The sequence below is a fragment of the Petromyzon marinus genome, chromosome 4, assembly GCF_048934315.1.
Source record: "Petromyzon marinus isolate PM22_M1 ecotype Great Lakes invasive population chromosome 4, UKy_Petmar_22M1.pri1.0, whole genome shotgun sequence".
In the NCBI taxonomy this organism is placed as follows: Eukaryota; Metazoa; Chordata; class Hyperoartia; order Petromyzontiformes; family Petromyzontidae; genus Petromyzon; species Petromyzon marinus.
Window position 1 is genome coordinate 24,283,709 of NC_133670.1, and position 22,943 is coordinate 24,306,651.

General features: G+C 51.9%; 1 protein-coding gene across 6 annotated transcripts in view; it reads left to right on the forward strand.

The window, feature by feature from the left end:
- LOC116937724 (voltage-dependent L-type calcium channel subunit beta-1-like) overlaps positions 1–21,289 on the forward strand; it is a 141,310-nt gene extending 120,021 nt beyond the window's left edge. For all 6 annotated transcript variants that reach the window (XM_076060246.1, XM_076060223.1, XM_076060232.1 and 3 more), the window contains 4 exons: positions 3,232–3,383; positions 6,904–6,999; positions 7,901–8,083; positions 16,270–21,289. In XM_076060246.1, the coding sequence (XP_075916361.1) occupies positions 3,232–3,383; positions 6,904–6,999; positions 7,901–8,083; positions 16,270–17,049 (1,211 nt within the window). In that variant the 3' untranslated portion in view covers positions 17,050–21,289. The remainder of the gene's footprint in view (positions 1–3,231; positions 3,384–6,903; positions 7,000–7,900; positions 8,084–16,269) is intronic.
- Positions 21,290–22,943: the final 1,654 nt, after the last annotated feature.

Consider the following 22,943-nt stretch of genomic DNA (forward strand, 5'->3'; position numbering starts at 1 on the left):
ATGTTCTGGAAGCAGTTGCTGATTCATAGCGGAGTTTGCCAGCCATGGCAGGGAGCACGCTTTAGAGAGTACGTCCACCACAGAGATGGAGCAATGAAGTGACTTGGTGTGCAGGACCTGGATGGAATGTTGCATCGCGAGAGAACGTGAGAGATGGCGACACATTTGGTGGGGGGGCTGGGGGGGGGTCCTTTATCCAGCAGAAGAATGCCCGTGGCTATTGACGACGATGATAGCAGCGTCTAAATGCACCGGTACACCATAGGCCCCACGAGGAGGCAGAGAGGCACTCTTGTTCATTAGGGGGGGGGGGCATGGGGGGGGGACACAGAGGACCCCCAGACCTACCTATAGAATCGCCGCCACTGGTCAGTTTGTGTCTGTGTGTGTGTCCGGTGTCTCTGTGGGAGCTGTCCTTTCAGCACCCCCTGCTGTCTCTGTGTCTGTGTGTGTGTCCGGTGTCTCTGTGGGAGCTGTCCTTTCAGCACCCCCTGCTGTCTTTGTGTCTGTGTGTGTGTCCGGTGTCTCTGTGGGAGCTGTCCTTTCAGCACCCCCTGCTGTCTCTGCAAGGAGCCTTCCCAACCATGTCCTGCACTCCCACTATCTCTCACTCTGTATCTCTCGCTGTCTCTCACGCTCGTCTCCGTTTCAATCAGGACTCTGGACGGTTTTTTTCTCTCTCTCGGTGATGTTAAATTGATCTGTTTGTTAAAGCACCCTTAATCTCGGGCCGCTGCGCTTGCACGCACGTGCAGCTTGCACAGAGTCCGCGGTACAATTCCCCAACCGCAGCCTTCTGGTGATTACTGCGGAGGAGTTACCACAGCCCACCACCGTCTGCTCTAAAGTGGGGGCTTAAAGACCCTGTGGAATAACATGACGAATCATTCGTAAGACTGCGGCTTTGGTCCAACTCCCGGAATGGAACTGACTTGTTGCTAAATTCTGAGAATGTATTCACAGTTATTTATGCATGTGAAACCTCGCGTGGATCTCAGCAGGTTTTTTTCAACCGGTTAGATAAACGGTGCCTATCGACAGACCATGAATCGAATATGGCCTTCCTCTGGTTAAATAAAGGATTATCAATCATAATGACAATTAATGTTAACGAGGTCTTACGTGATTAAATAAAGGACGCCACTCACAGGCCAATGAATTTCCATGAGCGCTCGCGTTGTTAAACATAGTATGTTAATCGAGAGTTCGCAAATGTCAATGGGCTCACACCTGATTAAGTAAGTTATGCTAACGAACAGGTTGATGAATCCCACTGAACCTCTTACCTGGTCGAATCAAGTGCGTCGATAGGAAGAAGCAATGAATCGCGACGGGTTCTCACGCGGCTAAATAAGGCATGCCAATCAATACACAGTAAATCTCAAAGGGCTCTCTGCTGGCTAAATTAGAGAACGATGATGCTGGAATGATCTGCGCCAAGGCCTAACCTCGGCGCGTTCGCCCGCAGCCTCGTCTGCCAAGCGTCAGAGATGCCTTCCCATTGTTCACACAGATACAATAGCAATAAAATACTGGGTTTGAAACATACTCTTTGGTTTTATTCGGTAAAGTCACGTAGACAAAATGAAACAAAATAAAAGAAAACAATTACATCACGACGTTTCGGAGGCAACACAAGCTTCCGTCTTCAGGTGGAATAGTCAACGCAGAATATCTGTGTCAGGAGCACAGTTCAGAGACGACCGGGATTATATACAGGTTAAGGGGGGGGGGGGGGAGGAGTCAGTAAGGGGGGTGGGTGGGTGGGCGGGCTGGGTTAAGCAGCCTTTTGATAGACAGCTGCGGGCAACAACTGGGTTTGAAGTTCACCCTTTTTGTTTGAATAATCTTTCACGCTATTTGATTAGATGCTGTTTGGAAAAATCAATCGGATGTTTAAATAAAAATGCATGTATATATATACCTAAATGTAGCCCACTTGCAAACAGAATACAAATTTCAATGGGGTGGAGGGAGTGGCATAGTGGTTGGTACCTCACTGCACTACTAACCCAGTAGTAGTGAGTTTTATTCGTGGCTGTGGCTAAGATCAGTGAAGAGTGATATCTAAACCGGTTATGGACACCCCCCACCCCCCTTCACCAAGCAGCACTATCACGGTGATGTATGGTCAACCTCCATTACCGACACATACACAACATTCGGAACCAATCGGCAGTGACTTGACAAAGAGTTGGATATGTATTATTATTACTGTCAAGTGCATTTTGGGTGGCAGCTTTAAGCCCTCCATGCAGTGGGATGCCATGCTATTGTAGACCGTTACAGTCGGGCACAATTGGGACGTTGCTGTGAAATCGGCCGGTAAGTCACAGCTCACAGTGCCGGTAGTGCCCCTTAAAGGAGCAAATAAATCCACTTTGGAAAATCGTAAGGTACTTAAATTAAAAAGAGTATTATAAAGAAACATCTTTTTCAATTACGTTATGTCTCCTACTTCTCAATAACAGAGGCCCAGCAATACAATAGACTCACGCTGTGTCGTGTTTATGGGAATCTACATTGTGTGTGTCACATGCGTGTCACATGCGTGTGAGGGTTTCTCACGTTTGCCGTCTCACCTCTGACACAGTCTGATCATCGCCCCCCCCCCTCCACCATACTTGCATGTCTCACCGCGATCACGTGCACGCATCTGGGGTTTCCTCAGTCCTCAGTTCTAACTGCAGCTGCATGTTTTCACTGCCGTCTGTGTGTGTCCGTGTGTGTTCCTCTGTGTGTGTTTGAGAATGTGTGCCTGTTCGCTTGTGTGTCTGTATGGCTGTGTCTCCACGTGTGTCCTTGTGCATGTATGCGTGTGCCAACATTCCTGTGTGTGTATCTGTGTGGGCTTGTGTCTGTGTGTGTGTGCCTGTGTCTGCGTCTATGTCTGCTTGTGTCTGCATCTGTGTGCCTGTGTCCATATGTGCGTGCCTTTATCTGTGCCCGTATCTGTACCCGTGTAAATTTACGTCTGTACGTGTGTGCCCACATCTCGGTGTCTGTGTTTGCGCGTGTGCGATCCTATGTATGCGTGCGTGCGCCTTTGTACGTGTGCCTGTGTCTGTATGTGTGTGCCCGTGCTTGTGTGCGCGCGTGTCCCTGTGCCCGCACGCGTGTCCCCCCTGCGTCCGTACGTATCCGTGCCCGTGTGCGTGTGTGGCCACCCGCCCGCCCGCCCGCCCGCCCGTGCCTCTGCTCGCGCGCCCCCCGGCGCACTGGCGGTTCCAGCGGAGGTGCAGAGCGAGATCGAGCGAATCTTCGAGTTGGCGCGGACACTGCAGCTCGTGGTGCTCGATGCCGACACCATCAACCACCCGACGCAGCTCGGCAAAACCTCGCTCGCCCCCATCATCGTCTACGTGAAGGTTGCCTCGCCCAAGGTGAGCTCGGAAGTTCGTCCATCATGCCGGCACCACATGGGGGATCGCCACCAGGACCCCGAGTAAAGAAAATGCTCGTAAAGTCCTGGAAGGCTGCGATCTTAATAAGATTCCCGATGCGCACTAAGTAGAACAATTCTGAGGCAATTCGGGTGCAATGAACGTGGCAGTGGTTGCCAGGTATGACGCAGCCACGCCCACTGCTTCTGCCAATCAGCTGACGACTCCGTGCAAAATGGCTGCCGTGAGGTCACACCTGCAACATGGCCGCCGTGATGCCTATCGTTCCTTGTGCTTCAGCCGGCCTGTGCCTGAGGTAAATGTTTATGTTCGTATTCGATATTGCTTTTATTAATGGCATTATTGTTTATTCTATGGGTCTTTCGGTAACGCCACGTAGATAGAGAAATAATAAAAATATCACGACGTTTCGATCGCAACACAAGCTTTACGGAAAGACCCATACAGTTAGGGAAAAAAGTATTTGATCCCCTCCTGATTTTGTACGTTTGCCCACTGACAAAGATATGATCAGTCTATAATTTTAATGGTAGGTTTATTTGAACAATGAGAGACAGAATAACAACAACAAAATCCAGAAAAAAGCATGTCAAAAATGTTATAAATTGATTTGCATTTTAATGAGGGAAATAAGTATTTGACCCCCTCTAAATCAGAAAGATTTCTGGCTTCCAGGTGTCTTTTATACAGGTAACTAGCTGAAATTAGGAGCACACTCTTAAATGGAGTGCTCCTAATCTCAGCTTGTTACCTGTATAAAAGACACCTGTCCACAGAAGCAATCAATCAGATTCCAAACTCTCCACCATGGCCAAGACCAAAGAGCTCTACAAGGATGTCAGGGACAAGATTGTAAACCTACACAATGCTGGAATGTTTCGGTAAAGTCACGTAGAAGGGAAACAATAACATAATAAAAATATAAAACAATAAAATTCTCACGACGTTTCGACTGCAACACAAGCAATCATCATCAGGTGTGAAAACCACAACAATAAATTTTTCAAATTTTCTTGTTGTGGTTTTCACAACTGATGATGATTGCTTGTGTTGCAGTCGAAGCGTGATAATTTTATTGTTTTATATTTGTATTATTTTATTGTTTCCCTTCTACGTGACTTTACCGAAAGAACCAATAATATGAATCCCTGCAGTCACGAAAGCTTTAAATAAAAAAATGCTGGAATGGGCTACAAGACCATTGGCAAGCAGCTTGTTGAGAAGGTGACAACAGTTGGTGCGATTATTCGCAAATAGAAGGAACACAAAAGAACTGTCAATCTCCCTCGGCCTGGGGCTCCATGCAAGATCTCACCTCGTGGAGTTGCAATGATCATGAGAACGGTGAGGAATCATCCCAGAACTACACGGGAGGATCTTGTCAATGATCTCAAGGCAGCTGGGACCATAGTCACCAAGAAAACAATTGGTAACACACCACGCCGTGAAGGACTGAAATCCTGCAGCGCCCGCAACGTCCCCCTGCTCAAGAATGCACATATACATGCCCGTCTGAAGTTTGCCAATGAACATCTGAATGATTCAGAGGACAACTGGGTGAAAGTGTTGTGGTCAGATGAGACCAAAATGGAGCTCTTTGGCATCAACTCAACTCGCCGTGTTTGGAGGAGAAGGAATGCTGCCTATGACCCCAAGAACACCACCCCCACCGTCAAACATGGAGGTGGAAACATTATGCTTTGGGTGTGTTATTCTGCTAAGGGGACAGGACAACTTCACCGCATCAACGGGACGATGGACGGGGCCATGTACCGTCAAATCTTGGGTGAGAACCTCCTTCCCTCAGCCAGGGCATTGAAAATGGGTCGTGGATGGGTATTCCAGCATAATGAACCAAAACACACGGCCAAGGCAACAAAGGAGTGGCTCAAGAAGAAGCACATTAAGGTCCTGGAATGGCCTAGCCAGTCTCCAGACCTTAATCCCATATAAAATCTGTGGAGGAAGCTGAAGGTTCGAGTTGCCAAACGTCACAGCCTCGAAACCTTAATGACTTGGAGAAGATCTGCAAAGAGGAGTGGGACAAAATCCCTCCTGAGATGTGTACAAACCTGGTGGCCAACTACAAGAAACGTCTGACCTCTGTGATTCCCAAGAAGGGTTTTACCACCAAGTACTAAGTCATGTTTTGCAGAGGGGTCGTATACTTATTTCCCTCATTAAAATGCAAATCAATTCATAACATTTTTGACATGCGTTTTTCTGGATTTTTGTGTTGTTATTCTGTCTCTCACTGTTCAATTAAACCTACCATTAAAATTATAGACTGATCATTTCTTTGTCAGTGGGCAAACGTACAAAATCAGCAGGGGATCAAATACTTTTTTCTCTCACTGTACAATATGTATTCCTGCAGTCACGAAAGCTTTATTATTTTTTTTTCTGACCGGTTGCTTTAGTTTTACTTTGACGAATCGACATGAGTAACTAAGTGGTACCAACCACCCATACTTTCTCTCCTAACCTTACGATGCTTTATTGTCTTGACTCCAGTATGGAATCCAGGTTACTACAAGTCTTAACTTACGCCATTTCTGTACTCAGGCCCCCAGGGCTTAATGTCAGCCGGGTCTCTCCGGGTCAGTGACCCATAAAATATGTTTGCACCACACCACATCTAGTATACCTCTCGGTATGCCTGTGGCTACCACTGGTCACGTGCCACCTACTCCAGTCCACCAGCGACCCGGAAAATATCCAGCGAGAAATGAATCCCAGGTGATGACCTCTAGTGTCAGATGGGACACACAGCCAGGGGAATCGCACATGGTGGACGTTCACAGAGAGACACCGCGAGTGTGCACGTGTCTGTAGGGTAGGCCCGGACTGGCCATAGGGCAGCGGACCCTGGGTAAATGCCCGGTGGGCCGGTCCATTCCGAGGGCCGGTGGGGCGGTCTGTGTGGGAGAATTTTTTTATAGAAATTTTTTTATTACCTCTGATGTGTTCACTGGATTGCTTATTTACGCTCTCAGTTGGCATTAAGTCCCATATTCAGCAGCCCCAAAGATTCTTCATCACTGGCCCATTTGTTTTTTGGACCAGCCTGAATGGACCAATCAGATCGCACGGAAATTTTGGGCTACTGTGTTTACAAATGCCTGGGCCGATTTTTAATCCCAGTCCGTCACTGTTGTGAGAAAGAGAGGAGAGAGAATGCGTGTGTGTGTGTGTGTTCATAAAGTAGTGGGGAGCGGTCTTATGGTGGTTTACATACTGCGCTACGAACCCGACAAGCTGCGTTTGACTCCCGGCCACGGTTGACATCAGCGGTGGGTGATGATCCGAACCTAGGTCGACTCAGCCTTAAATGCGTACCTGGTGTGGTGTGTGAACATCGGCACTGGAGAGACAAAGGGGGCCGTATGTGGTTCTGGCCGTGCCGGCCTTGGCAGGTAGTGCTCTATAACAGCACTTGCCCCAACAGCCTATTAAAGGCTATACGGGGGTACATTTTGTTTTGTGTGTGTGACCCCAGGTGCTGCAACGGCTCATCAAGTCTCGCGGGAAGTCTCAGAGCAAACACCTCAACGTGCAGATGGTGGCAGCCGACAAGCTCCTGCAGTGTCCTCCTGTACGGACACCTCTGCTCACCCACGGACTTCTTTGTCACGACCATTATGAGCCCCCCCTGCCCATCCCCCTGCCCCTCCCCCCCGAGCCACCCAGCTCAGTTGCAGCACTTGAATGTCGTTTAAAACTAACCTATTTAAACGAAACTTTTTATTTTACGTTACCAGGTAAGACCCACTGAGTTTTCACGCTCTTTTTCAGACGCGAGCTGGCTATCACAAATTATAGCTCAATGAAGTGGCTTATCGAGTGGAATTGTATAGCAACCAAACACTCTAAATGCACGTTGTTTCGAATTCGGTAAAAATAAATAAAACCCTCAACACTTCAAGAGCCGCAATGCGATGTGAAATCACGTGACGAAGCAGTGCTGAAAGGGCAAGCCCTGTGGCTCCGGAGCCGCAGGGCTTGCCGACCCCTCGTCGAGGCCATTGGCGCACCAAGTTGCCGTAGTCGGTCACGGTAAATGCGTCGCCGATGGCAGCGAATCGAGTTCGTCTCGCATTCGCTGAACCCTCTATTCGCAGCTGTCCCTGTGTGGCATGTGGTGACTCGGCACCTGCGCATTAGTCTGTCATAAGGGGCATGCGATGGTCGCTGTGTGAATCATTTGTAGTTACCTTTTTTGTTCTTGAACATTTGCACCGATATTGACACGTTTTAGTTATGGAGGCGAGGGGGGTGGGAAACACGTAGAACAGGGGGACAGCATACAGTCGAGACTCCACGCGGAAAGGCGCCCTGAGTCGGGAATAGAACTCAGGCCCTCGTGGCTGTGAGGCGCGAGTGTTAACACCACGTTGGCACCCAGTGACGGCCGCCGGTGACGGTTTCCGTGAAAGCGCCGTCGTGTAACGGCGGCCTTCGCTCCCCGCTCCCCGCTCCCCGCTCACCGCCCGCAGGAGCTGTTCGACGTGATCCTGGACGAGAACCAGCTGGAGGACGCGTGCGAGCACCTCTCCGAGTACCTGGAGGCGTACTGGCGCGCCACGCACCCGCCCAGCGCCAACCCGCCCAACCCGCTGCTCGAGAGGACCATCGGCAACACGGCGCTGCCGAACCCGTCGCCCATCTCCAACCTGCAGGTACAGGTGCTCACCTCGCTCAAGCGGAACCTGAGCATGCGCGCCGGAGGAGGCGGCGGCTCGGGGCCCTCGTCGTCCGGCGCCGTCGATCGAAGGGGCTCCACCTGGGCCTACAGGCGGCAGGACGACCGCGAGAGGGCCTGCCTCGCCAATGAGGCCGAGATGGAGCAGCAGGAGCTGCAGGAGGTCGTTTACTGAGAGCGGCCGTCCGTGGCCCCCCCTCACTCTCTCTCTCACCGTCCCCTCGCTGAGCGGTTGGGCCGTTTCTTTTTTTTTCTTGTGCTGCCGCTGACTGCCGTCAACTGCCAAACCAAGCGACTCGTGCGTCCGCGCCTGCCGGAGGGTCTGGAGTTGGGTGGGGAGCGGTGGCCCGGGGGGCGGGGGGTGTGGGTATAGGGCTCGCAGACAGCACACGAGGCACCCCACAGCACCCACCGTCACGTCAAAGCTGACACGCGCCGATCTCCCGTGGGGCGGTCACGGGGAGTTCGCGAGCCGCTGCTTGTGAGATGAGGGGGCGGAGCGGTGGTTCCTCCAGCATCCTGCTGCCACAATCACAGCCTGCTGCTGCTGCTGCTGAGGCTGTTAATGATGACGATAATTAATGATTTGTTTTACAAATTGAGCATCATGATTATGATGATGATCGTGACGCTGCTGCTGATGCCACCGCGGTGTCAATGCAGCGCCGTGCGCGACATTGACACCGTGGTGACGGCGAGTCCCTCGGCCACCGACGGTGGCGACTTTTGTTTCGGCGCAAGCCCGCCCGTATTCTCCTCCCCGTGGCCGCCTCACTCGAGCGACCGGCTGCTGCACGTGTGACCATAACACCCCCACCCCCCCCCCCCCCCCGCCGAGCCAGATCGACCAAACACCGACGCACAAAGCACGGTCACCGACGTGTAACCCGCAGCGTTCGCTAACAGCCTCCGTTGGCCACCTTCCCACAATTCTCTTCTCAGAGTTTTATTGTTGTCGTCGTCTTGCCACGTTCTAGATCCTGAAACAGGCCCAGCCATGACGTGCCCTGTGACGTCAGCATTTAGACACGAGACCCTGGATGTCCCCGGTCTACTCCGTAACCCAGTGCCATCAAGACACGAGACCCTGGATGTCCCCGGTCTACTCCGTAACCCAGTGCCATCTAGACACGAGACCCTGGATGTCCCCGGTCTACTCCGTAACCCAGTGCCATCTAGACACGAGACCCTGGATGTCCCCGGTCTACTCTGTAACCCAGTGCCATCTAGACACGAGACCCTGGATGTCCCCGGTCTACTCCGTAACCCAGTGCCATCTAGACACGAGACCCTGGATGTCCCCGGTCTACTCCGTAACCCAGTGCCATCTAGACACGAGACCCTGGATGTCCCCGGTCTACTCCGTAACCCAGTGCCATCTAGACACGAGACCCTGGATGTCCCCGGTCTACTCCGTAACCCAGTGCCATCTAGACACGAGACCCTGGATGTCCCCGGTCTACTCCGTAACCCAGTGCCATCTAGACACGAGACCCTGGATGTCCCCGGTCTACTCCGTAACCCAGTGCCATCTAGACACGAGACCCTGGATGTCCCCGGTCTACTCCGTAACCCAGTGCCATGAAGACACGAGACCCTGGATGTCCCCGGTCTACTCCGCAACCCAGTGCCATCTAGACACGAGACCCTGGATGCCCCCGGTCTACTCCGTAACCCAGTGCCATCTAGACACAAGACCCTGGATGTCCCCGGTCTACTCCGTAACCCAGTGCCATCTAGACACGAGACCCTGGATGTCCCCGGTCTACTCCGTAACCCAGTGCCATCTAGACACGAGACCCTGGACGTCCCCGGTCTACTCCGTAACCCAGTGCCATCTAGACACGAGACCCTGGATGTCCCCGGTCTACTCCCTAACCCAGTGCCATCTAGACACGAGACCCTGGATGTCCCCGGTCTACTCCGTAACCCAGTGCCATCAAGACACGAGACCCTGGATGTCCCCGGTCTACTCCGTAACCCAGTGCCATCAAGACACGAGACCCTGGATGTCCCCGGTCTACTCCGTAACCCAGTGCCATCAAGACACGAGACCCTGGATGTCCCCGGTGTACTCCGTAACCCAGTGCCATCTAGACACGAGACCCTGGATGTCCCCGGTCTACTCCGTAACCCAGTGCCATCTAGACACGAGACCCTGGATGTCCCCGGTCTACTCCGTAACCAAGTGCCATCTAGACACGAGACCCTGGATGTCCCCGGTCTACTCCGTAACCCAGTGCCATCTAGACACGAGACCCTGGATGTCCCCGGTCTACTCCGTAACCCAGTGCCATCTAGACACGAGACCCTGGATGTCCCCGGTCTACTCCGTAACCCAGTGCCATCTAGACACGAGACCCTGGATGTCCCCGGTCTACTCCGTAACCCAGTGCCATCTAGACACGAGACCCTGGATGTCCCCGGTCTACTCCGTAACCCAATGCCATCAAGACACGAGACCCTGGATGTCCCCGGTCTACTCCGTAACCCAGTGCCATCTAGACATGAGACCCTGGATGTCCCCGGTCTACTCCGTAACCCAGTGCCATCTAGACACGAGACCCTGGATGTCCCCGGTCTACTCCGTAACCCAGTGCCATCAAGGCACGAGACCCTGGATGTCCCCGGTCTACTCCGTAACCCAGTGCCATCTAGACACGAGACCCTGGATGTCCCCGGTCTACTCCGTAACCCAGTGCCATCTAGACACGAGACCCTGGATGTCCCCGGTCTACTCCGTAACCCAGTGCCATCTAGTCACGAGACCCTGGATGTCCCCGGTCTACTCCGTAACCCAGTGCCATCTAGACACGAGACCCTGGATGTCCCCGGTCTACTCCGTAACCCAGTGCCATCTAGACACGAGACCCTGGATGTCCCCGGTCTACTCCGTAACCCAGTGCCATCTAGACACGAGACCCTGGATGTCCCCGGTCTACTCCGTAACCCAGTGCCATCTAGACACGAGACCCTGGATGTCCCCGGTCTACTCCGTAACCCAGTGCCATCTAGACACGAGACCCAGGATGTCCCCGGTCTACTCCGTAACCCAGTGCCATCTAGACACGAGACCCTGGATGTCCCCAGTCTACTCCGTAACCCAGTGCCATCAAGACACGAGACCCTGGATGCCCCGGTCTACTCCGTAACCCAGTGCCATCTAGACACGAGACCCTGGATGTCCCCGGTCTACTCCGTAACCCAGTGCCATCAAGACACGAGACCCTGGATGTCCCCGGTCTACTCCGTAACCCAGTGCCATCTAGACACGAGACCCTGGATGTCCCCGGTCTACTCCGTAACCCAGTGCCATCTAGACACGAGACCCTGGATGTCCCCGGTCTACTCCGTAACCCAGTGCCATCTAGACACGAGACCCTGGATGTCCCCGGTCTACTCCGTAACCCAGTGCCATCTAGACACGAGACCCTGGATGTCCCCGGTCTACTCCGTAACCCAGTGCCATCTAGACACGAGACCCTGGATGTCCCCGGTCTACTCCGTAACCCAGTGCCATCTAGACACGAGACCCTGGATGTCCCCGGTCTACTCCGTAACCCAGTGCCATCTAGACACGAGACCCTGGATGTCCCCGGTCTACTCCGTAACCCAGTGCCATCTAGACACGAGACCCTGGATGTCCCCGGTCTACTCCGTAACCCAGTGCCATCTAGACACGAGACCCTGGATGTCCCCGGTCTACTCCGTAACCCAGTACCATCTAGACACGAGACCCTGGATGTCCCCGGTCTACTCCGTAACCCAGTGCCATCTAGACACGAGACCCTGGATGTCCCCGGTCTACTCCGTAACCCAGTGCCATCTAGACACGAGACCCTGGATGTCCCCGGTCTACTCCGTAACCCAGTGCCATCTAGACACGAGACCCTGGATGTCCCCGGTCTACTCCGTAACCCAGTGCCATCTAGACACGAGACCCTGGATGTCCCCGGTCTACTCCGTAACCCAGTGCCATCTAGACACGAGACCCTGGATGTCCCCGGTCTACTCCGTAACCCAGTGCCATCTAGACACGAGACCCTGGATGTCCCCGGTCTACTCCGTAACCCAGTGCCATCTAGACACGAGACCCTGGATGTCCCCGGTCTACTCCGTAACCCAGTGCCATCTAGACACGAGACCCTGGATGTCCCCGGTCTACTCCGTAACCCAGTGCCATCTAGACACGAGACCCTGGATGTCCCCGGTCTACTCCGTAACCCAGTGCCATCTAGACACGAGACCCTGGATGTCCCCGGTCTACTCCGTAACCCAGTGCCATCTAGACACGAGACCCTGGATGTCCCCAGTCTACTCCGTAACCCAGTGCCATGTACGGCGCGACAAACAAACAAAAAAATTGCCGCAATTATGCAAATAGTGTGGCCAAATTATTGCCTCATGTTTTTGCGCTATGTTTAATGCCAGTCTGGATATAAACTATGACCGAGACGAATCCTCAAAACGTAAAATTGCAGCCCGGCCTGGGTCTCGGAGAGGTTTGCTTTGCTCTGGCTCTGCGGACCCGCTGTGGCCTGTGGAAATAACCCCGTGGCGGCCCACTACAAAAAAACTTTGTGGCAGTGAGGCAAGTGTGAGCAGGCTCGCAAGGAGGTGAGGGAAGTGTTGTGTGAGTGAGGCGATTAAGGTGTTGTGACCCACGTGCAGGTCGACTTACCCTCAATTGAGTACCTGGTGCGGTCTGTAGTCAACATCGCCACTTGGGAGACAAAGGCGGCTGGGCGTGGTGTTGGCCACCCACCCCCTTGTGTGCTGTGCCCGCCTTCATAGGTATTACTCGCAAACAGCACTTGCCCTTATAGTCTGTTGAAGGCTATCGGGGGATCTTTGTCTTTGAGTGCGGTAGTGTAGTGGCTAGTGCATCGCACTACAAACCTAGCGACCCAAGTTCGATTCCCTCTCACAGCCAATAGTGACGTATATATCTGAAATAGTCCAGGGCCTCCTTCTCTAGGTTGCAGTATATAAACTTTACCACGAGGGAGACAAAGGCAGCCAGACATGGTGTTGGCCACCCATCCCTTGGTGTGTTGTGCCGGCCTTCATAGCTGTTTGCTTACAGCACTTGCCCCAACAGTCTGTTCAGGCTAAATCTATTTTGTTTTATAGTTATATGCTAAGTTTCCTGATATTTCGTCGCAGAAATCCGATGAGCTATGAAGCTCTTTTTCACTGATGCCTATTGCCTGGGCCCCCTCCGCGGAGACGAATGCGTTCTCACGACAGCATTGAGAAGCGTTCTACGTTGGGCTTTCTCATGTCTCTTACGGCAGCTGCATTTACAGGTGTCACGCATCGGCGTGTTAGTGAATGACGTTGTTCACGCTTCAGCCGTTTCCCACAATAAATGCACTGGCGAAGTGAAGAACATGAAATTCCATTTTTATTCTGTCACCAAAAGGGTTCACCTATTTCCTAGACACATGCTTTCTTTTGATTTAAAATTTTCGTGACTACAGGGATTCATATTCTTGGTTCTTTCAGCAAAGTCACGTGACTTTACCCAAAGAACCAAGACTATACTGTACATGCTTTCTTGTTGGCGACAGAAAAAAAATATAATTTTTTTTTTAACTTTTAATGTAACCCTACGCATTTTCATAGCAGCACAACGAAAAAAAGACAAAGATCCCCGGTATAGCCTGTAACAGACTTTTGGGGCAAGTGCTGTAACTGGGCACCAATTCTGTGCGTGTGAAGTGCCACGTGCCGCAGCGTGGCTTCTGATTGGCAGTGTAAGCGACGTCACCTGAGAGCCGGGGACGTGGCCTCGATCTCTATGCTCGCGCTCACGAAGAGACAAATGTCAAACCTGAGAATTCCTCACAGCACCCCCGAGTGAATTATGACTCTTAGTTGTGTTTTAAGCGGGCATTCATTGTCGAATCATTTGTGGTTCCTTTACTGCAATCTGAGCCCTAACCCGCCAACCCTTCGCTATCACAAAAGCCAAAGATCTCACCCTGTCTGAACCTTAGTCTTACCGCTCACCATAACTTAACGATAACCGAAAAGAGGAATTGGTTTCATGTAAGTGACCACCACCGTGTCAGGTTTATAGCCTAATCGTAGTTGGTTAGGGTTTAGGGATAGAATTGTGATTCGAGTTGGGGATTCATTACAGAGTTGTGTTGAGGGTTAGTGGTTAGCGTTAGCGAAGTGGTTTGGGCTGTGTTTAGGGTGGTGTTGATTGACATGGTTGTGAATTATCAACCGGGTTAGCATTAGTTGCAGAGTTGTGGCTAGGGATAGGATTAGGCATCTGGTTGTGGAAATTATTTTATTTAGTGAATGCTTTTACACGTGACTTTCATACAGAGCATCGGATACGCACGATAGATAAATAATGACATACAAATATACGTCAATAGTTATGGAAAGGATTAGGTTTGTGGTTGTAGTTAGGGTACGGACTAATGGTAGCGTTGTCATTATGCTTGGTGCTATGGTTATCGTTAGTCTTAGGATTCTGGCTGGCCATAAAAGAAAAAAAAACTACTGAATACGTTACAATACAACACTCTGATTAAACACTATAGTTCAGCGACCATCAAAACAACCCAACTTATCTTAAGATTCCCCGGCGTTGTGGTGCCGTGTTCTCAGGTCTACTATCACCTTTGTCCCGTGGGCCACCTAACATTGCGTGCACTCGTGTGTTTTAACCAACTGCATTTGTCATTAACTCCGACTGCGTTTGCCTCGTCAAAAAAATACGCAACAGGTTAATGATGTGGGTAGTGGCGCAGCTTCAGAGTAGAGACTAAACTATTTTAAACGATTTTTATTTTGACCAGGTAATGCCCATTGGGCTGTATTGCTCTTTTTGTTTAACCGATCTGGCCACAAATGTTAGCTCAACGAAGTGGCTTATCACGTGGAAATGTATAGCAGCAGCCAAATAATTTAAAAGCATGTTTCAAAATGTGGAGGGAAAAAAAACTGAGGATACGGAGTTAAAAATCCACGTGACCACGGCGACAAAACATGCAAACTCCAAATAACAACCGGCGTCAGGGTCGGGATTGAACCCACGACCTCCTACATACCAGGTGAGGTAGTTAACATCTTGCCACCGCAGCAAGACACCTTTGGCCAATTCATGCCAGATGCACCCAATATCTGAAGCCAAGTGGGCTTGAGCCTAGTTAAGTGCTGGGGTGGGTGGCTGCCACCAGGGCTTGCCAGGTGTTGTAGGCATGGGGCTGCGAGGGTTGGACAGGAGATACGAGTGCTGAGTGGTGTCTCCCTCCGTGCACGCGGTGTGGTTGGGCGCTTGCGGTATACTCCTGCGTAAAGCCACACTCGCGCAATTGGCCTAGCATCCTGATCCAGTGCTCTCCTGAGGCAAGAGAGTCCCGAGGCCTCACCAACTAAATAATTGGCATTGCCTTTCACGTAAATACAGCAGAGAGAACTATAAGCCAGTCAAATCTGTCTAGTCTGTCTCTTATCCTGAAGATGGACCACTGCCCGAAACGTCAGCATGTTACATACTTCTCGGTTGTGATGCGGTTCCTAACGACGTTTGCGGTGGGTGTTGTGTTTTAACGGCAAGCGTGAGAGCGCCTCCAATTGCTCCGTACTAACCGCGTGTGCGTGCGTTGCACTGTGCGTGTGTGTGTGCGCGCACGCTGTGTCTCACACTCCGCTTCCCCCCTGCTCAATCTCACACGCCCGCTCACTCACGTACACCTCTGTGTGTGTGTGTAAGTGTCCGTTCGTGTGATTTTGTCTACGTAATTTGTCTTCGTCGTTTTGCTTTGGCTGCTTCTTGATCGTTCCCCCCCCCCCCCCCCGCTTTGGCGTGTGGGTTTCGTGCGTGCTGTGACGTGGTCTTGTTGCTGTGCATGGCTGCCTTCCCTTCCATCCCACGCACGCACACACATATGCATGCTAAAACGCACACACGCGCGCACGACTGTACACACGGATACGCACATGTAACACGCGCACATACACTTGCACGCACGCAAACACACGTATGTACACACGTACGAACATATACCCACGCACACGTACACGTACGTCGCACGTATCACACACGCGTGTGTACAACGTATATACACGCACGTGTAAAACAAAAAAATGTACCCACATACAAACACACACCAACGCAACACGCGCACACAACACCAGGGAGGGAGCACCACTCACCTCCAACACCACAGCGACCTAGGAACCCCCCCGCCCGGCATGGACCCATCCCGCCGCTCATACAACAACCAACAGCAGCAGCATCAACAGCAGCAGCAACAGCAGCAGCAGCAACAGCAGCAACAGCAGCACCTGCAGCAGCAGCAACAGAGGCACTCCCCGACGACGCCGTCGTCATCCTCGTCGCGCCAGCCGCTCGTCCGCCGGTGGAGCGGCGGTCGCTCGGGAGGACTCGCCCGGCAAGACACCTTCGACTCGGAGACGCAGGAGAGCCGAGACTCGGCCTACACAGAGGAGCAGGCGGATGACGAATACCCCGAGCAGCAGCAGCAGCAGCAGCGACGGAGGAGCAGGGAACGTGGTTACCCCGGTGACGCGTCTCCGCCGCAGGATGGCTGCGCTTCACCCGGCACGGTGGGCAACGATATCCGGATGCACCAACACCACCACCAGCAGCAGCACCACGAGCAGGATCAGGGCGGAGGCCCCGGAGCGCGAGGATCCTGGGAGCGGGAGCGTGCGCGAGAACTGGATCACAACGAGCGCAACCGCCAGAGGAGCGGCGGTGCGGGAGGGACGGGAGGCGGCGGCGGCGGCGGCGGTAGCGGCGTTGCCGGCGGCGGTTCGGGGCAGCAGGCGCGACTCCACCGCTCGCGGGAATCCAGCTACTACGAGACGGACGGAGCGGACATCATGGTGAAGGGCGGGCGTGGGGACTCGGCCGAGGCCGCGTGGTCGCAGCAGCTGTACGTGCGGCCCTGACGCGGCGGAGATACCTAGGAGACGGCGGTGCTCGGTTTCGGCAGCTATCGGAGGGGATGAGTCGCGGTCGGGGCTGGGGTGGTGGTCGGAGCCGACAGGAGACCACGCGGGTGGACCCCTGCCACCAACCCCGCCAGTCCGGACCCCGGTGCAGCCCCCGTCACCGCTGTCATCCTGACTCCTGTGTGCGCCGCTGAGCGCCAGCGATCCGCGAGTCGCTGGGGTGGGGGGGGGAGGAGGAGACGACGAGGCCAGTGTGTCGCGATGGAGCGCAGCGTTTGACCGTGAAGCTTGGCGATGCCACGGAGCCCGAGAGGAAGTTACTTCTGGCCACGTGAAATCGGATTTTGTATTGAGCTTAGCGCGTGGAATCCCATCTCGTTTTCTTACATGCAGGCCTCAATGAATGTGTTTTTTTGGTGGTGGTGGTGGTGATGGTGGTGGTGGCGGTGGCGTCTACTTCGAAGTCATTCGCATCCAGCCATCTCCTCCCACTCAGCTCCTCCATCGCTATCTATCCCCTACAGCAGGGCTTCACAAACCACGGTGCCAACGCCTCCGCCCGCCCCCGCCGCCCGCCCCCATCGCTTTGCGTTTACCAATCGAATCCAGTCGCAATGGCACACGGTCGCACAAGCGCACAATGATTGGTGGACGCTCTCGGCGATGGGGAAGAATGAGAGTCGGAGTGTGGCTGGAGTTTGGGGAACAGCTGCTCTGTGACGGCACAGCCGTCGCCTTCGCACGCACGCTCCCTCTCAACTTCAGCCACCTTAACGCAGGGGGCTCCCCGCACTCCAGGCCTCTCACCCCCCACAGCACTCCTCATTCGCACGTCCGCCGGTCCTCTTTGTGCTCAACGGAAGTGGAAGTCCGTTGGAAGCCTCGCGCACCCGGTGATTGAATGCCAAGCTATAAATCTAAACTTTTTTTTATTTTACCAGGTAAGGCCCCACTGAGCTCCATAGCTCTTTTTCAGAAGCGACCTGGCCACAAATGATAACTAACGAAAGTGACTTATCGCGTGGAAATTTATAGCAGCCAAATACTCTAAACGCATTTTGAGCCTCTTGGAGATCATTCTCTGGCCAAGTTTTGTTCTCATTATTTATAGTTTTGTGTTTGTGCGTGTTTATATACCGTATAAACTTGCACAGTGTTTAAATAAATGTTTCATTCTGTCCTCCAGCCAAGACATTTTTTTGGAATAATTTTTCATTCACGTGACATTAATGTTGCGACATAAAATGGGTTTCAAACAGCGTGCAACATGGAATTGCGCGGAAGGCAGGCCTTGTCCGCGTCGTGCATCAAAGTACAGAGTTACACAAAGAGGCCAGCTATTGTGCATGAACACCCATTTTTTTATGCGTAGATTGCAAGCGGTTTGCCGCAGCAGCCAACTCCTTAGGCACAGAGGCCACCTTCGTTAAGCGCCGAGCTATTCATGAACAATTCCCGGCTCCAAGCCCAACTCGCAGCACTACAGCAACGGGCCGTCTCAAATAATCGCACCTCCGATCGGCACGGCTGGCTACGTACGGTGCGAAAGAAGTTCAGCACACATCGCGGCGCTACCACCGTCATTTCTCAGGAGAGCCTGAAAACATCCTTCAGTTCGCCCCCAGTGTAAACTGAACACGCACCTACGTGCTGCCATGCACACACCTCCACGCGGCCACGATGTTTTCCCTCGGAGTTTGTGAATCCGGGAATACCCCAACCCTGACCGGGGCCAGGGATGTCTGCGGCTGGGTTTGGGTCTGGTTCAGGGTCAGGGTTTTTGGGTCAGGGTCTCGGGGTGGGTGGGGGGGTGTGGGAAAGGGGCTTCCTATCGCGTGAATCTCGCTCGGGCGAAGAGCGAACGGTGGGCACCTGTGAAACGCGTTTTGGTCTTGCCCGCACCTCGACCGCACCTCGTTTTGAAGGGGGTGAAGTCTTCGCCTGCCCCGTGTGTCGTGCTGGCTGGCGCGGGCTGGCGCGGTTGGGACGCCTGGGTCAGAGAGACACGTTATTTTGTTTGAAGCCAATACGGTTTTATTTATGCATGAAAACATCCGTCTTCGTCTGTAGCACCAAGTGGATACAGGATTTAAAAGGACAGTAGAGCCCACTCGAAGCGGGATGTCATTTGGAAGTAACAAGTGACATTTTAACTTTTACATGACAATTATAAATACGACATATATATTGATTATTTAAAAAATGATGGTAATAATTTAAAGAAAACAATCACTCATTTTAAAATGGGGGGGGGGGGGGGGGGAGAGGGTGAGGGTGATACATGAAGTAAAGAGTGATGTGTTTGCACTCTCCACATATCAGACACGAGTCGCGCGTTGAGACTTGTCAATCGGACGATGATGGAAGGAGTGGCTGGTTTTAGAGGAGTTCTTCGATATTTTAACAACAGTACTCTACTGTATATTTAAAGCATGGTTACCTCTTTTTGCAGATTATCACATGCTTTTTTTTCTGTCTTGCACAATGCGAACGCCGTCTCAATGCCCCCCCCCTCCCCACGTATGGCTAACGAAGGGCCGCGTTCATTAAGGCAGGTTCACACTTAGCTCTTTGGCTCGCCGGTGAACACTTTTGATTCCCATTACCAAGCCGTTGGGTAATATATTTTTTTACATCGACCATTGCCCGTGGTATGAGTGGCATTACCAATACGTGTCCCCGTTGTCATCCGTAGCGTGTGCCGCCTGCTGTGTGGTGCACGTTAAATGGACATCTGTGAAAAAAGAGATTTTATAGCTCATCAGATTCCTCCAGTTATAAATATTCTGATTCTATAACGCGTAGTTATCGTTTTGCAGTTGGAGGAGTAGATTTGTGCACCTGCGTCACCGGTGCCATCTGTGGCAGCGTTGTCACCTGTGGCACCGGTGTTACCTGTGTCACCTGTGACACCTGTGTCATCGGTGTCACCTGTAACACAGGTAGTACCTATGTCACAGATAACACCTGTGCCACAGGTAACACCTGTGGCACCTGTCACTTGTGTCACCTGTGTCACCTGTGACACCTGTGACACAGGTGACACCATTGTCACCGTTGTCACCTGTGTCACCTGTGTCAGTCGCAGATTCTACGTTTTGGCTGCGGTCTGCCCACAGCACTAATCCCAAAGCGGAAACGCTGACAATTACACGATGCAGTTACGTACACGGTACAGCTGCGGTAGATCCAGGTGGTTCGGATCTGCCTTGCAAAATTAACACGGGGAATGCATGCCACTTTCGCGTGCAAAGGAACCAGGTAAAATGCAGTAGAGCAACGGTGGTGTTAGCCCCTCCTTAAATCACTTTTTGTTCCTGTTTCTTCCACCGTACATTTTTTTAATGAAAGGAATTGGCCAAACACACTAAGGAGGTAACCTCCTGATTAAGACTTTTGGCATTCAGTGAGGCTTTCCTGGGTAAACACACTACATTTGTTATCATCACCATCTCATTGATTGAAAACAAATTGAAGGCACGGCTTGGTATTCAGCAAGAATGAAGTGATGCCCTCATAGTTTCTCGTATAATCTCAATTGGGTTTGCGCCGAATCCGACGCTGCAAACCGTGACTTTGAATCTCGCGGTGCGGTCCAAGGAGGCAGTGCTGTCTGCTCCGGGTTTAATTTCTCTATGCCCAATTTATTTATTTGTGATTTTACTCCGCACTGGGCAGCGGCTAGTTTACGTGCAGCTGAAGAGTGAATGTAAGGAAATGACACACACATACACAATGTTTTTTGTAACACGGCTTCTCTTGCAGCCCTGGCGTGCAAGACTTGGGATTTATGGTAACAGACAGCACTGTGTCCTGTAGCTTAGACACCGCGAGCCTCCACATATCCGGCCTCCGTACATTGGCTGCAACTCGAACCTGCCTTAAGGAGAGCCGTTTGCGTGACCGCGTTCACATTATCATCGGGGTGGATTTCACAGCACGCTAAGATTCCTCCCATCTCACGTGTGTTTATAATGCCCCATGCATTACTATGATTATTATTATCATGATGATTATTACTACGTGATGAATCCATATCATTGAGCAGATTGTTTCAGATTTGACGGTGAATTTTATTCTTTTATTTAACAAAAAAGCGTTGAATAAAAATGTTGTGGGGAAAAAATGTAAAAAAAAACAATGGATACATTTGAAAACAAAAAATGTTAAGCATGCCAGCTGCATGGTTGTGGTACAGAGAAAACAAAACAAGAATTAAAAAAAATGATTGCATTAATACGCTTGTTGTGTGCATTGTGTGTATATAGACTATAATTGTAATTTTCATCATAAGAAGTTTAAAATGCAAACATCAACATATATACATAATAAAAACGCAAAATCAAATCCAGGACAACAAACATTTGGATCATGAGGGCCTCAGTTAAAAACGGGGCATGAGGTTTATACAGTATCGAATTTCAGTTTAATGAGCCCACGGCGAGATGTTAACTACATCGCCTGGTATACAGGAGGTCCTGGGTTCGACCCTAACCCTCAGACCTGCATATATGGAGTTTGTAGTGTCTATCTCCCCGTGGTCGTGCGGATTTTTCTCCGGGTCCTCCGGCTCCCCCCCCCCCCCCCCCCCCCCACAACTTACAATCATGCGTGTATCGAGTTTCTGGCTGCTATATAAATGTCCACACGATAAGCCACCTCGATGAGCTATCATTTGCGACAGTGGGTCATACCTGGTGAAAACAAAAAAAATAGCGACGGGGTGAGTCGCTCTCACCTGCTGTGTGGTTTACGCCATCACGACGTTCGAAACGTCGTGATCAATTTTTATTTTATTTCTACATACGTGACTATACCGAAAGAACCAATGAGTACTCTTTGGTTCTTTCGGTAAAGTCACATAGGTATAAAATAAATTAAATCACGACGTTTCGGGCGCAACACAAGCGTCCGTCATCAGGTGGGACAACCACAGCAAGAAACAATTGCTGAAGTGGGCAAAAGGGCTGCTGTAACAAGAGGCTATATAGGTACGAGAGGGTGGGGGAGGAGCCAGGGAGGAGAGATAGAGAGGGGGAGGAGCCAGGGACGAGAGATAGAGAGGGGGAGGAGCCAGGGAGGAGAGATAGAGAGGAGCCAGGGAGGAGAGATAGAGAGGAGCCAGGGAGGAGAGATAGAGAGGAGCCAGGGAGGAGAGATAGAGAGGGGGAGGAGCCAGGGACGAGAGATAGAGAGGGGGAGGAGCCAGGGAGGAGAGATAGAGAGTGGGAGGAGCCAGAGAGGAGAGATAGAGAGGAGCCAGGGAGGAGAGATAGAGAGGGGGAGGAGCCATGGAGGAGAGATAGAGAGGGGGAGGAGCCAGGGAGGAGAGATAGAGAGGAGCCATGGAGGAGAGATAGTGGGAGGAGCCATGGAGGAGAGATAGAGAGGGGGAGGAGCCAGAGAGGAGAGATAGAGAGGAGCCAGGGAGGAGAGATAGAGAGGGGGAGGAGCCATGGAGGAGAGATAGAGAGGGGGAGGAGCCAGGGAGGAGAGATAGAGAGGAGCCATGGAGGAGAGATAGTGGGAGGAGCCAGGGAGGAGAGATAGAGAGGGGGAGGAGCCAGGGAGGAGAGATAGAGAGGGGGGGTAGAGGGATTAAAGAGTGAGCACGGCAAATTGCCAGGGGGGGGGGGGGAGATGAGCGGGGCTGGGAGTGGGAGGTTGAAGAGAAACTGAAGATGCGGATATGAAGGCAACGCCATAAAGCAGTTAAGGTTTTACCTGGTTAATAACATCCTTCCAATGTTTGCTCAATTTGTATCCATCTTCTCGGTTGAAGTTATGTCTATGTTTATATATCTGGATGGCTTCGTGAACAAACCTTTGATAGTAGCCCAAAGGGTTTGCGGAGCACCTTGCTTGGTCTCGGAAAAAAAACAATATCATGA